Genomic DNA, 15,475 nt, shown 5'->3' on the forward strand with positions numbered 1-15,475 from the left:
AGGAATCTTCAAATGTACCTCTCCTCTTAAAGCCATTGGCACTCCTCCACGAACTAGGCTTTCCAGCTCTTCTTTCCAAGGAAAGCAAGCTTCTGAAGATGCTTTGTCACCACTGCTTGAGTTCCAATTGTCAATTGAGGTGTCTTGAACAGGATCTGATCTTTCAATGTCATAGAACTCATCCTCAGAGTCTTCTTCTGATGCCCCTTTCGGGGGTCTTGCCTCTTCAATTGCTGAAAAATGGTTCTTTTTCCCCATTCCCTGCACTTCCTTTGATGGACTTTTCCTTTTCTTAACACGAGAACTCATCATATCTTCAATGGAAGCAAGGGATGTTCTATTATGTGTCCAGATTTGAACCTTGTGGGTTTTCTTCTCCTTTTTTGCAGAAGCCACCATTTCTGGGACATTATCAACAGAGTCCGCAGCAGCAGGTTTATCGCTACTTGAAACACCTTCCAAATTCTCCACAATGACATCTGCTTCCTGCAAAGTTGGTTCAGTATGTGATGCCCCATTTCCTCCCTCCTCAGATATGCCATTTACAGGCGGTTGCGCAGTAACTGCTTGTCTTTTTAAGAAATCTTCCCATCTATCCGACCTCTCCTCTTCCTCCACCTGCATTGTAAAAGTACTGAGCATAATCAAAAAAAAGCAGGAAAGGCAACCTGTTCAGCTTTCTTCACGGAAAAGCAAAATAGCTTGCACCTGGTAGATACTAGCATATTCTCGATATCTCTGCAAATGCTGAGGTCTGACTGCAAATCCATAGGCGTCCCTGTTTACACTAATACCTATTAGAATTCGAAAATCCGGAAAATCAAATCCACATAAATCATAACCTGAAAAAAAATAAATGAAGAAGAAGACCAACGTTTTGCTCGAGATATGATCATTTGGAAACAGAAATGTAAGACCATACGTAAAATTAGAACACTAGAAAATGATATAATAACTACCTGAACTCTTTGTCCAAATGATGCCTACTCACTTGGGACAACATTTCGACTGAAACTACATCCCTACTACCCATAGCGCTCGGTATTGGCTCCGCACAAACTCAATTATAAAAGATCAAACACCATTTTGCAGTTAAAGTCAGAATAAGGACCGACTAAAGACATTACGAAGTCCTAAAACCTAAATCCTGAGAGAATCAAGTGAAATTCAAAAGCAAACTCAAATAAAAAACGGTAAGAAACTTCATCCGCCAGCGCCGACTGAAGCCTCACTCGTGTATGCTCAAACAACCAAATCTCCAAGAAAGACGAACACCGAAAAGGAAAAATCGCGTATCCATCAGACAACGGTTTCGTGCGTAAGGCAAAAAGTTTAAATGTCAACAGCAGCAAAACCAAGCAACGAAGATCGCTAAGAGAAGAAGAATCACGGACCACATTACGTCCATTCACACTACTCCATCAAACGGGATAAGATAGATCGAAGGCAAAAAGAACAGTAGTTATCATTCTCGGCTGAAAACTGCAAAGATTTCGAGATTGAAGAACGCACAGAGAGAGAAAATGAGAGTTTGAGATTGAGATTGAGATTGAGATTAAGATTACCTCTTGTGCTCGAAAGTGACGAAATGATTCAAGTTGTTCGCAGACTTCCCCTTCATCTTCAATAACCGGATCGATCAATTTGATCGGCAGAGCGACGTTTCAGTTCGTCGGGAGGAAGATCTTGCAAACGCAAACTCCTTGATTTCGGCAACTGTATGTTCGCAACTGCTCAGTGCTCACTCTTGAGTACTCTCACTTCACTGTGCTTCTCACGGTCTCACCTCGCTTTTTACACGTTTAAACGTTTAGTGTTCCTTCGCTGCTAGTAATTCTAATTCATTCATACACAGTGAAAGTGTGAGACAATTTGCATTCGGCAAAGTTTGACCGTTACACGTTACTTGTTTAGATGATACCGTGGCACGGACTCCCAGGTAAGCACACAGGCTCACGTGCCTACATTGAAGAATGTGGATACCGTATTTCCCGCCGTCAGATTAGAATCCTAAGCCATTGACGATGTATAAAAAGCGCCCTTACCCCAGAAAAATAATTAAATAAAAAAAATTTTGCCCATGATTTAAGATGTAATTTTATAGGGCTTCAATTGGATTCTGCATTTATATTTAATTTTTATTTTAATTTTTTTTGTTTTTGAATTGATAGTTTAATTTTATATTAAAAGGTGGAATTATTATAATATGACAGCGACAGTCAACCCATTCACCAAATTTGACCAAGCTAGCTTCTATGCTCTTTTTTTTTTTTTTTTTAATGAGCTTTTTATTGAAGAAAGGATAGAAAATATATAGTAGAACTTCTTGCCATTGATATCGTCCTTAACAAGGGAGGGCAACAACGATGGGATAACATTTATAAAAAATAGTATTTCTTTGCAGAAATTTACATACCTAAATAGGAAATCAATTTATGTATTAATCTCTTGAACATGAATATAATGACAAAATTACAAAGATTTAAATTCCTCTTAAGCTCCCTAATCTCCATGATCAAGTCGATGACCCTCCAAGATATAGAGAAATGTCATTATATTGATTGGATTGCCACCATGGCACAGTTGAATCGGACCGAATTTCAATTCAGTCAAAGCCTATGTTTATTGCGGTCTCCAACCCACGCTTGATAACAAATAGTTTCAAGCGGGTAATATTATCCTCAAGAATCCCACCTATCAATGCAAAAAAAAATAATGTCATGTTAATTTCGAGCTATGGATCTATATCTACCAATATTTTCTCTACAAGATCCATCACAATTGATAGCAATCCAGTTCTGTCACACCCCGCCCGCCAGGCCCGGGTTACCCGCCCGACAACTCGTGGGTGCGATCCGTCACAGGATCCATGGTTTTAGTCTATCAATAATAATAAATACAAATACCTGAATCAAGAGCAAGAATAGTACAATAATCAATAAAAAGGTTACAGGAGTCCAAATACTCCAATAAAAATCCAAGAACGAACGAAAGAAGGAAGATCAAGAATCAAAAGTAATATCGAGTTCAGCGGAAGCAAAATAAGTAACTAAATAGTCTTCATCTTCAGGAGGCTTCATGCTCGCAAGTTCATGTATCACTGTCTGTGCCACATCGCCTTCAAACGAGAAGGCTCTTTCATACGAATCATCTCCAACTTCCGACGTTGTGCAACCATCTCATACGCTTTATATAATACATACAATGAAAGGAATGAGTTCCAACGAACTCGCAGGAGGAACAAGCAATTCTCATATATATGTCAATACAATCCACGAATGCACATATGAAATGATATGGATGATATGCAGAAATATGAATGCTACTAAGATCTAACTATGCAAGTCTCTATAAGTTGACATGCTTTAAGATATACACCAGCCCTCCTTTGGGTAAGTCTCATCACTCCGATCCGGCAAGGACCGGTTACCTCTGTAGGGATCCTGGGCAAAGGGGTAAGTCCACACTGGCTCTCAAACCGTGGCGGGGGTTAAGTCAACACTCTCTCACCACAACCATTGGCAATAAGTAATCGGCGCATGTCGGGGTTTCTAATCCAATGCAAGGTCATAATGGTAACATACTATATGAAGTCCAGATACTTCCCCTATGGCACCAACCAACTCGGTTCAAGTATCCTTCGCAACCTAGGAGTGTGAATCCTCACGGATCGGCTACCTCTGTTGGACTCCACTCCTTAACCCTATGGTCATCCACATATTATTGGGGCGGATGCTCTCATGACTCCTCGCGACACCCGGTCCGCTCCTTGGACGTCCATGAGCCCAACCCTAACATATGTAACCCTACCATTACATGACCAACAGTGGACCACTGAGTCTCCGCACGGACTGGTTACCGCTGTTGGATGAAACATAGTCACGTCACCATTGTCACGGGTCACCCGGCTTCAATTCCCCTGCCGAAAGGGTAATAGCATGTGGGGTACCTAGCCATGCAATTCTAGACTCGCCTAAGTATGTCATCCAAGTAATCATGATAGTGCTGGAGACATCAGCGGCATGTGTCCCATTCCACAACACTTCGATATCCCAAGCCAAGATATCCCAATGGAATACCCCTTCCATCACAACTACACTACAATCACTCTTTATCATACCATGAACAGTTGTGCAATATCATAAAAGATGAAGTACATCAAGGAATACCACAAACAGCAAGTGTACAATAAGATTCACATGCTTTATACAATTACAGCAAGTTACATGATCAAAGAATAGTAAATAGAACAACAGGATCATCATGTATATGTAATTGCATATAAATAAGAATGCATGTCCTTACCTCGTAATTTAGTAGAAGTCCTCTAACTTGCAATCCAAAAACTATTATAAGACTTTTATTTGAAACAGAGAACACCTAGGCATAGGGTTACAAGAATGTATAAGAGTCAAGAGTCAAAACAATTCAAAAATCAAACCTACACGATTCTGGGAAACCAGTTGGTTGCTTGTGGCGGTTGCTTGATTAAGCGACCTCCACAAGCGACCGCCCTGTTTCCGAGGGTTTCCAACTCCGAAAATCGGACTTTTTATCATCCGATTTCAATCCGTTTTGGGATGATCTTAGTCCGAATTTCAAGCTTAAAAGGTCTAGAACAAGGGGGTAACAAGAAACCCTAAAATTAACAAAGATTTATTACCCAAATCATTCCCCTTGATGGGATCCATCCATTAAACAAATGCGGGGATTCGTTTCGGACAGGGGATCTCATCAAGAACATTGAAAAGGGAGATACAACAAATCAATTGGGTAACCGCCAACAAAAAGGGGATGGGTTCATATCAATCGAGGTTAAAAAGAAGAGAATTGCAGATGGAGATTCATTACCTTAATCGAATCACCAAGAATAGAAGAGAAAAGGTTTTATATCATTAACAAGACTTCAGAGTTGAATCCCACACGATTCCATCGGCCTGCTAATCGCCCAAAATAGCATTCCCGAACAAAATAATGCGTTAATAAGGCGAGGGATGCTATTTATAACGAACGAGGGGGCAAAATAGGGCATTTTCCCGCTGCGTAACCAGGGCGGTCGCTTAGGCGGTCGCTTGGTTTAATCAACCGCCACTAGTAACCGCCCCCAAGTATATTGCTATACAAGGGTGCTTTGCTCATGGGGTTGAAGACCAAGTACAACCTAACCCAAATGAAGACATGGGGGAGATCATAGTCCGAAAAATCAATCATAATAGGTTTGTAACAAAGAGGTTAGGGTTTCATCATAACATAAGGTTCATGAAAAGGTTATGATCACGAAAAGAGAGCGAATGATTGTTATCAAGAAAATAACAAGAAATCATAGGAAATCTAGTTAGGTTAATAGAAACATTACCCATGAGGTTTCCCGCACATGGAAGGTTACAAGAAGTTTCCAGAAAGATCATAAAAGGATTAGGGTTTCAAGGAATTTATTTGGCTAGGGTTAAGATCATGATGATGATCATAGATCTCAAAGAATAGAATGAGATCATGGAATAGATGGTTGCAAGAATGCATCATCTTCTTCCTGATCTCAAACAAGAACAAGAACGAAGAAAGAATAATTAGAAATCCTAATTAGGTTAAACATGGATCATGAAGAAAATATAGTGATCAAGGATAAAGAATTAGAGAATGATAGGTTACAATTTTAGTACAGAAAACACATTGATTGGCTGTTAACAAGATCAAACTAAGGGTTCTTGGTTTGATCCAAGAGGTTAGGATTTCACCCTTTTTTGGCTCCCAATGAAAAGGTTGAGAGCACCGGATGAAGGGAAATAAATTGATAGCCAATAAAACAAGAAAACATAGATGATCAAGTTTAGGTTAACACAAATATCACCCAAGGGAAAGAGAAACAAAGAATCAAGATTCACCCATGGGAAAGAGAAACAAAGAATGCACAATCTGAAAAAGGTGTTGGGGAGTTTCCAACAAATAAAAGAACAATAGGGTTTCATATATGGTTACCTCTCATGAGAGTTACCCATAATTAATTCTCACAAAAACAACCCAAGATAGATAAAGGAAAACCTCATTAGTATTTCAAAATAAAGAATGGAATTAGAAAGGGTCTACTAATGAGAGAAAATAAGGTTCTCAATTAAACTGAAGGGAAACAAATTCAAATCATACAATTAGGGATTTACTAACAAGAATCCGTGTATCCCACCGAAAAGACTAAGGAGAATAAAGATTCACCCTTAGGGCAAGGAATTTACAATCAAGAAAGGTTTTGGGGAGGGTCCAATGAATTAATAGAAAATAAAAGGGTTGCCAATTGTTCCAAAGAAAAACAAGGATCAACTCCTCAATCATGAGGACACAAGGGAAGGTCATGGTAATAATATGAGACCTTCCTCACAATAATAAAGATAGGTAGGAAATTAGGGAAAGTATCATTAAGAGCTTTGGTGGAATCAAAATCAAGGATCATCGCCATATGGCTTCAAGATCATAGAGTGAATTGGGGGATTCACTCTAGGGCTAAAAGAATTAAAGAAGAGGTCATTACGGTAGTGTAATACCCTTCTCATGATCGAAAAATCGAAGTAGAGAAGAAAGAATGAATTAAAGAAGAAGCGAATTGAATACCAACCTTTTAGAAGAGAAACCGCTGAAGAAATCAGAACAGATGCTTGAGGATCTTTCTTGGCTTCGAAGGAGAGGATATAGGGATCTTCCCACGTTCTCCAAAGACTTAGAAACAGATTGAGAGTGAAACACATGGAGTTCCCCCTTTTAAATAGCACAAAGAGTTCAAGAGTTACTAGGGTTTCACCAAACTGACCAAACCGACCCCAGTTGGTTGATTGGTTGCCAAAGAGGAAGTTCAAAGGTCGATCCCACACTATCTAGAGGTTTAGAAACATGGTGGGAATAGTTTAAAAAGAAATGAAGCTTTTGAAAACCTTAAAAACAGATATTTACCAAAATGCCACTGCTTGGACAACTTGTTCAAAAATAGGGATTTAATGGGCCTAACTTCAATATTTTTGGATGGGCTTCTTTCAATACATCGTACTACTTACCTAGTATGGAGGGGTGTCTTCAAACTAGGTCTAACTAAGCTTTAGGTCCATCAACCAAGTTCTTCTTCACAAATAAATAGTTCAACACCAAATCAAATAAGGTTTCCATAAGGAAACACCATCATCAATATCCATGGGTTTTGGGTCAAACACCATATCTTCTACTGAGATGGCCCACAAAGACATCTTCCTAAGATTTTCAAAGATAGTAAAACTGAAATCACGGTCAAACTTCAAAGTCAACATTAAACAAAACCTACTTCACGCAAAACAGATAGGGTTTTCGGGCTAGATTTGGGCTAGGTGTTACAAGTTCAGTGCTGGCCTTGGCCATCTAAGACGTCACTCAACCTTATGTATGTGGAAAGTGATTGGAAGGTGTCATCGAGCAAAGAAGTTCATGTCTCCCTTCATGTCTATGACCCTAAGGGGGTATACAAAGCGAGACCATGTGTCGGTCCAAATTTTCTCATGAACTATTTGTGCTCTAAAAGTGGTTGGTTTCCTTGAAGATACGATTGTTGCGTTTCTCTCATATTCAATCAATTGTTGCTGTTACAACAAAATAATGAACGTCTGCATCTTAACTACAAGGAGGAGTCTTAACCCTCAACCTTCGAGGAGATTCAAAATTTTCATCTCATATTATGAGGTAAATCTTTTGCAAAATTGAGTAATCCTTCAAGATTATTCGTTCAATTTTAATTTATTTAAAAAGAAGTAGAGAGATCTCATTTGGACTAAACTAAATGAATAATAAACTTCGAGGTCAAGAGTCAAATCTCGGTGGGTCAAAATGAAAACTATTTTATGTTTAAATTATATATATATATATAACTTCTACTGAAGTAATTAAACTACACCTAAGCTACCTCAGGCAAATGTCAATTATTAAAAATAAAAAAATAAAAATATGAACTTATTTGAAAGAAGAAAAAAAAAGGGATAAATGAGCCCATTAATTGAACCTAAAATTAGAAAAGTGATAGTCCCTGCCAGCTGGCTTTGTACCTTCTACTTTTTTATGCTATTACTGTTATACTAGAGAATTTGATATAATTTATATGCTTTCCCATAAGAAAAAAGAAAAGAAAAAGAGATTACTTGTGCAAAATGATTGCATTTTGAATAATTGTTGATGGGCATTTATATTTTGAAAATGATCGTTTTCTCCTTCTTCGCGAAGATGTTTGTCTTTATATCGAAAAATGTAAAAATTAACATTAAACGTTCTAATTGATATCTTAGTGAGATCTTATGGGTTAGGCACTTGATACTGAATTTGCATTGTCAACATCAACGCTTGGTCTGCTATCTTCCTAGCTGTATTACAATTGTTGTGAGGTTGAGTTGAAGCCATTCAAATGATTTATAGAAAGAAAAAAAATATCATTAAATGAAAATATTGAATTTTGTTAATTTAGTTCTCTTCTATTTGTATCATAGATTTGTTGGGTTTGGGTGTTTTATATTTTGTGGGTAATTTTTTTTTATGGTTTTAATTAAAGATAAGAAAGAAAGAAAAAAGGAAAAAATGAGGATGATCTTAATGGTTAAGATCGTGTGGTGGGACGGTCAAGAAAGAAAAAAATGTTTGTTCGGCTGTATTGGGTCTGAACGTTGTTAAACTAGGTTTTATTAATAATGATTACATTGGTCTGAAAAAGGGAAAACAAATTTTGAAAAACACTTGAGAAGTGGAGCGTGGATCTAAAAAGAAGTACACTAAAGAACAAAAAAAAAATATATATATATATATATCATATCATACTACTATTATAAAAGCATGAACTAACGAGATGGCTACATTTCTCTTCTCTTAAATGTCCTTATTCATTCAATCCTTTTGACCATAAAATCCTTAATTAAGAACGACCAAACTTGTAATTTGACATATAATAATATAATTATTGTTATTCTTTAATGAAATTCAACGGTTCATATTCCAAGGTTAGTATTCCAAGAGAATTGGCCTCTCCCAATATTCGTTCATAAAGAAACCATTTCTATTCTAGAATCTCTGACTTCCATCTAGCCCTAAACCTCTTTCTTCATTTCTCCCTCTCCAAGATCTACCTTCACAACGAGATTCTACCCATGATTCCTTTAATCTTCTCTCTTCCTCTCTCTATCTTCTCGAAAGTCATTCCCTCTACACCCTTTCTCTTACGGAAAAAAGAAAAGAGAGGATTCTACGAGTTTCTCTTGGAAGAAATGGGGAAGAAAGCAGTTCAACAGGTTTGAGTTTATTTTCTCTTCCGTTAGCTTGCGTTGTTGATTAGTGAATAGTGATTTCTAAAGTAACTATTACTTCCAGGTTTGAATAGTGATTTCTAAAGTAAATATTACTTGCAGGTTGCTAAAGTTTTCTCTTCTAATCCACCTACGAAATCAAAAGAAAGGTATTAGCTTTTACACTTAATAAGCAGTTTCGTTGTTCTTGAGGCGTTTATGGTGATCAATTAATGTTTGGGTGGTTTTCTTTTTATTTCGTTTTTAGGGAAGAGGAATGCCAAGGAGAGCTTGGAGAAATTGGTGAGGGCCAAGAAGCAGAAAATAGCTGAGCAAGAGCTTTTGAAGAAACAGAACATAATGGAGTCGACATCACAGAAACAACTGATGGTGGTGGGAATCGACGAGAGCGAGAACAGTTTCTACACTCTCAAGTGGGTTCTCGATCACTTCTTTGTGCCCTACCCTACCAATCCCCCTTTTAAGCTTCTTGTTCTTCATGCCAAGCCTTTTCCTACTTCGGTTGTCAAAATCTCCGGACCTGGTAAGCCTCCGCCCTTCTTACCTGCATTTTTCAACTTCTCTCGGTTAAATTCTACTTGTTTGCGTTTCTTGGATAACTGAGGTTCCCTTCTGATGTTACTTCGATTTGCAGGACTTGCCGAAGTTTTGCCTATTGTCCAATCAAATCTCAAGAGGAAAGCAGTTAAAATTGTAGCGAAGGCCAAGGAGCTCTGCCAAAGGAAATCTGTAAGAATCATCCTAATAATGATTTTACTCATGAATCCTACCCAATACCCACGAAGAAAAAACGGGGGAAATTTTAATCCGGCGTTTGAAATTACTCTCGCTATTAAGTTTTTGGATTTCTGAAAAAGGTTAGATTCATATAAGTTGTGATAAAATTCTTATGGCCGTATTTGTTCCCTGTAGAAGATCGTAAGTGGTAAAACACCTTCTCAACAACCAAACTATCTTTCTGTGCCCTAGCCAAAAATTTGTTGTTCTAAACTGAATCTTGCAATTGTAAAGTCATTGGGAATATCTTCTCTGATTACAGTAGAGAAAATTTGAATAAAGTTGTGATAATTAAGTGTTTTAACCTGGTCATTTTACCATCATACGAAGCTCTACTGAGCAATTTGATAAATATGCAAGTGGATGATGTAATAGTAGAGGTGGTGGAGGGAGATGCTAGGAATGTTCTCTGTGAGACTGTAGAAAAACGCCATGCTTCCATGTTGGTGGTAGGGAGTCATGGTTATGGAGCTATGGAAAGGTGAGCTTATGATCCTCGAGTATCATTGATTGATAAATGGTAGGAGCAAAGAAACAAATTTAGGGGAATCCAATTTCATCGTCTGTTTATTACTTTGAATATCATTTTCTTTTTCATTATCTTGTCTTCATTGTGCATTTCCAACATTTTGAATAGTGCTACTGAATTTGATTTCATGGCTACCGCAGAACCATCATTAAAACCCTGATATTTAAAGTTGAAATATTATATAAATACTTCTAGAACATGAAGCATATTGCCAAATTTTCTTCTTATACTATAAACTGTGGCCAAATGATACTGTATTGAATAGAGAATTTGGGTAACGAATTCTCTGGGCCGAAATTTCGTCATTATACTATAGACTTTGGACAAATGATATGTATTGAATAGGGAATTTGATAAAAGAGCTGAAAACTTCAGTTTTTGCTCCAGGGTATGCTTTTTGTGTCCCAAAATGAGTATGCTTACACACTTGAAGTGGGTGGCATAATATATACAATAACTGATGTGGAAGAGCTCGGAGTGTGGATGAAGGCTTGTTTGGAGGATCACCCTCTCTTTGAAGCAGTCACAGAAGAAGAGCTTAAAGCGGACCCAGTTGTGAAGCTCTTGACTTCTGCTACTGAGGAAGGGCAGAAAGTGGCTCGAAATGAAGGTCAAACATTTCAGGCAGTTTATAGAACGCATTGCAGCCCCTGAGGAGAAAGCAGATTAATTAAAGAAGCTTGGTGAATTTTGGTCCTCCGTAAGAACTTAGAGATGGCATGCTGGACAGTTCCAGATTGATTCGGATTGCTTAGCATACGATAGCTACACTGGGGTACTAATATTGCAACATATCCTGCTATGTGCACTATATTGTAGTCTAGATATGCATCTATCTGCAGTGTCTACATTTTCCGTCCCCTGTTTTACATATTGCTAATTTGGTTTGATCAGTTAGAATTGTAACGGATAGATAATTCATATTTATTCTCTCTCAATCTGGGCTGCCTACATTTTTCATCTTGTGTTTTACATATTTTGAATTTGATCAACTGGAACTGTTAGGAATGGGATATTCATATCTATGGTGTTTTTCCTTACTATCTTTGTGATAAAGCTTTTGTGAGAATGCCATATTTCCCTCTCTAAACCATTAGCTGAGTGGAAACCTAAGAGTTGTAGAAAGTATGCAGCACAGAAATTGTAGACATGAACAGCAAAGAGGGAGAGGAGGAAGAAGCAATGGTAGATGATTTGAGAGTCTCATCAAGGATCTCATGATCAGTTTCCTGTTGCCTGCTGGGGCTTTAGTCATAAGTTATATCATGCCTAACCTCCTCTGTCATTGAACTGTGGTTGAGAAAATCATTGTGGTACTTCCGAGATGGAGAGAACGATTCCTATATCAAGATAGAATGATACAGTGAAAAACCAATTTCATTGGTATTTTGAATAGAATAGAAGTGTAGATCATAATGGTTCTTCTTCCCTTGAGATGATGGTTGTCCCAACTGATTGGATCTCTAGGGTGGAATTTTGCTTAGTGTAAACCTAAGAATAAACGTGCAGCTAAAACTGAAAATGAAATTGCTCTAGCTGGAAAGGGTTGCTTGTCTTACGTGGATTTCCTCTGTTGATAGGTTCCTAGACCTGCTTCCCTTTATTTTATTACCTCCTCTGATATTTTACCTCACTCTTCAGTAGAATTAGCTGATCCTTCAGGGGTTACTGACCCATGGGCATGTCTTGAAAGTGCTATGTTCCCTGTGCTTAACATGGTTCTTGGGTATTTTGAAAATGAATAAAAATATTAAATCAGCCAAAAAGACTTCTTTTGACACATTTCTTAACAGACGGGGGTGCTCTTTCTTTTCTTTTTCTTTCTTATTTTTCTGGGGGAAGGAAAAGAACCCGGGGGGGGGGTGTTTGTGTGGGTGTTAGGGAGGAGTGGTGTACTGGAGAGGTGGCCAATGCTCAACCTGAGAATTGACAGCCCTAGCCTGTGCTCACCCAGCATTGGCCTTGAGCTTGCCCAGCCCAAGCATCGGCAGCAGTAAAGCTGGCTTTTGGCTTGGAAGTTTCTGGATTGTACTTGGGCAGGTTATTCTGTCATGCACTTCATTCATTGTTGTTTAGTTCAAAAGCTTCTAAAATTGTTGAATCGATAGAAGTGTTAATAAGTAATTAGTGGATAAGATTCAAAGTGCAGTTCATATGAAACTTAGAACAGCTGACATGAAGCAACCTGATAATTGAGAACCATAACGAAAACATTCTTCTTTTTCTTTTTTGGTAGAAAGAACGAAAGCATGACGAACTATAATTATTCTTTTAGAGTGTTATAACAATGTCGATCATGCACAACATATCTATCTAATACAACTCAGCATATTATTCCTAGAGGAATGTTGTTAGGTGCTTTTTTTTTGGGATTTCAATTAGCTCTTCCTCAACTGTTGTAGTTTCAAGGGTTGCATGAAGTCTGGTTCCAGTCACACCTGTTGTTGCTCTAAGTTCATCCCCTGTTGTGACTTTCAGATTTTCTACTATTGCTGCTATACCTTCTTCTGTTGCATCAAATGCAGTTCGGGTACCCTCTCCTTCATCAGCTCTTACCCCAATCGACTGTTTCAGGGGATATTGTGGTTCCTGTTGTCGTGGATAATGTTGCCACTCCTACAATGTATTTTCCTTTTTCAAGATATATCTGTCATCTGTGTTTGTTTGTTTTCAAGATAATTTTTGTTATCACCTTCTTATGTTGACACTTGCAGGACCAAGTTCGAGAATGCATCTCAAGGTGGTGCAACATCCATTGATGGGGCTTCTGCTCAGGGATTGTGAAGATCTTTTTGAAAACGACGTTGTGGAATTGCAGAAAAATGTGGGTAAACATAACGGGGAGCATGCATATGCCTTTTTATTGGAATGTAGAGAACATCTATCTAATACAGCTCAGCATATATTCCTATAGGAATGTCTGAATTTTATAGTTGTTGGAAAAAATAGTGAATTTTCCTGAATTTTATTTGAGGATTACCAAATATTAGTTTGAAGAGCCTGAAATTTCCGTCTTAGTAGTTGATAATGTTTGACCTCATAATTAATATATGGTGCGCTACCACTAAATACTAATAAGTTATTAATTGTGGTGGCTTGGATCATGTTATAGGTTTTGCAGGTTACTTCATCCCATTGTATTTGGTAAGTAATCGAGAACATTAATGGATATCGACAGATATAGGCTTCCCACCTCACTGAAGGTCAGAATTCAGGAAATTTTTTTTTTATTTATTCTGCATAACATTTTACATATTAGAAAAAAATTACATTATTTCAAACAAAAGTTTAACATTGTCTCAGATTTTCAGAATTAAAGAAATTCACTATAAATCAATTATTCAAGCATAAATCGACATGAATAAACCACACGTGCATCTGCCCGCCCCCCCCCCCAAAAAAATTTTTTTTTTTTTTTTTTTTTTTTTATTTTTTTTTTTAAAAAAGTAATCACTCAATGTATTACTTAACAAAATTAGTTAAAACCATGGAACATTCTGTTAGTGATATATCGCCGTGTGGGCGACACGATTCCCCCTAGCGATACGAAAAAAACAAAAAATCAACAATTTCTCGGCAATATATCATCAAAATGTCAATTTTTTTGGAGGACGATAGGCTCAGGGGGAGTAATTCGACGGCGGTGGTTTCTTATTCTGAGAGAGAGCTTTCGACGGTAATGGTTTATATTGGAGTCAATTCAACGGCGGTGGTTTCTTATTATGAGAGAGAGCTTTCGACGGAAATTGTTTATATTGGAGTCGATTCGATGGGTGTGTTTTCTGCTGGTGTAGATTCAGCAGCGGTGGGTTGCGGGGTGGAAATTTTGTTGGCGGTAGGTTGCGGGTGTAATTTCTACAATTCTGCAGTGGCCACGGCGGAGCGGGTGTTGGCAGCAGGAATTCTGGGGAGGCCCTGATAGATGACCTGTGGTGGGGGTTTTCCTTGCATGGCCATGCTTTTCTCTTCTCACTTTCTCTCTCAAAGATCCAACAGGAACGGAAAATCAAAAAGCCCTCTTGCCGAAGATGATGAACCACCGGAGATGACGATGTTATTTACTAGAGTTACATAAATAACTCTCCCAAAATCGCCCGACATTTCAGCGATTGTGGGCGTGTCGGTGGTGTCGCCAGCCACTGACACAACGACTTCAGTCGACGTATCGGACCGTGGTTAAAACTGACTTTGCATTTACAAAACTAACAAAAAAAGTGATTTTTAATCTCTTTGGACAATTTTAACCACTAAAACTAACTAAACTAAAAGTGTGGAAATTACTATTTTGTCCAAAACGAAAAAGTCACTAATTTTTCATACCCTTGGACATTTACATCCTCATATTGGTATAATCAATTTTAGAGGTAAAAATGTCCAAAGTGATGAAAAATCACTATTTTTGTTAGTTTTGTAAACGCAAACTTAATTTTAGCTAATTTTGGTAAGTGAAAGTTTGAGTGGTTGCTTTTATAAAAAGAAACATAAAAGTAACTAATCACGTCATTCCCCCCCCTCCAAAAAAAAGGTCCGATGAAAGAAAAGACAAAATAAAAAGGTTTTGTGTGAAAGTGTTTTCTATGGTTAGGTGTTCATAAAGTTTTTGGGAGTTTCGAACTCAGTGGAAGTGACGGATCAAAGAGATTTCGCTTCATTAGTATTGATTTTGTAAGTTCATACGAAAATCAACGGTCAAGTTCTTTTGGTTGCTGACAAGTACGTAGGTCACATATCAAGTTAGCATTGATCTTGTGAGTTTGTACGGATATCAACGATCAAGTTCTTTAGGTTGATTGATGGGTATAAAAGGCACAGATCGGTGAATTGTACAGGGCTTGTAAAGAGTGTGTAAATATGTGGAGCTCTAGTTGAAACTTAGGCA

The 15,475-nt window shown here is 37.8% G+C and overlaps 2 protein-coding genes across 4 annotated transcripts in view; one reads left to right on the forward strand and one right to left on the reverse strand.

The window, feature by feature from the left end:
- The window catches only part of LOC149023331 (uncharacterized), a 33,460-nt gene extending 31,608 nt beyond the window's left edge, over positions 1–1,852 (reverse strand). The window contains exons 1-3 of the mRNA XM_089143870.1: positions 1,566–1,852; positions 709–778; positions 19–618 (exon numbers count right to left, since the gene is read on the reverse strand). Of these exons, the coding sequence (XP_088999996.1) occupies positions 19–618; positions 709–778; positions 1,566–1,621 (726 nt within the window). The 5' untranslated portion in view covers positions 1,622–1,852. The remainder of the gene's footprint in view (positions 1–18; positions 619–708; positions 779–1,565) is intronic.
- Positions 1,853–9,015: 7,163 nt separating this feature from the next.
- Positions 9,016–13,969, forward strand: LOC149023332 (tRNA (guanine-N(7)-)-methyltransferase-like). 3 transcript variants are annotated; one of them, XM_089143872.1, is made up of 8 exons: positions 9,016–9,275; positions 9,393–9,439; positions 9,538–9,813; positions 9,925–10,019; positions 10,984–11,371; positions 13,075–13,219; positions 13,311–13,420; positions 13,709–13,969. In XM_089143872.1, exons 3-5 carry the CDS (start codon positions 9,630–9,632, stop codon positions 11,248–11,250), a joined length of 546 nt encoding a protein of 181 aa, XP_088999998.1. In that variant the 5' UTR covers positions 9,016–9,275; positions 9,393–9,439; positions 9,538–9,629; the 3' UTR covers positions 11,251–11,371; positions 13,075–13,219; positions 13,311–13,420; positions 13,709–13,969. The 3 variants fall into 3 exon arrangements, with proteins under 3 accessions (XP_088999998.1, XP_088999999.1, XP_089000000.1); XM_089143873.1 differs by having other exon boundaries at positions 13,122–13,219; XM_089143874.1 differs by lacking the exon at positions 13,075–13,219.
- The last annotated feature ends 1,506 nt before the right edge of the window (positions 13,970–15,475 follow it).

This window comes from Hakea prostrata, chromosome 2, assembly GCF_041222555.1.
Source record: "Hakea prostrata isolate BN-2017 chromosome 2, UWA_Hpros_2, whole genome shotgun sequence".
Lineage (NCBI taxonomy): Eukaryota > Viridiplantae > Streptophyta > Magnoliopsida > Proteales > Proteaceae > Hakea > Hakea prostrata.

Bases quoted from the DNA above. Each gene is read 5' to 3' on its own strand.
- LOC149023332 (XM_089143872.1), top strand. From the start codon at position 9,630: ATGGAGTCGACATCACAGAAACAACTGATGGTGGTGGGAATCGACGAG. The intron at 9,814-9,924 runs GTAAGCCTCCGC...TTCGATTTGCAG, and splicing joins TGTCAAAATCTCCGGACCTG to GACTTGCCGAAGTTTTGCCT. The intron at 10,020-10,983 runs GTAAGAATCATC...TTTTTGCTCCAG, and splicing joins AGCTCTGCCAAAGGAAATCT to GGTATGCTTTTTGTGTCCCA.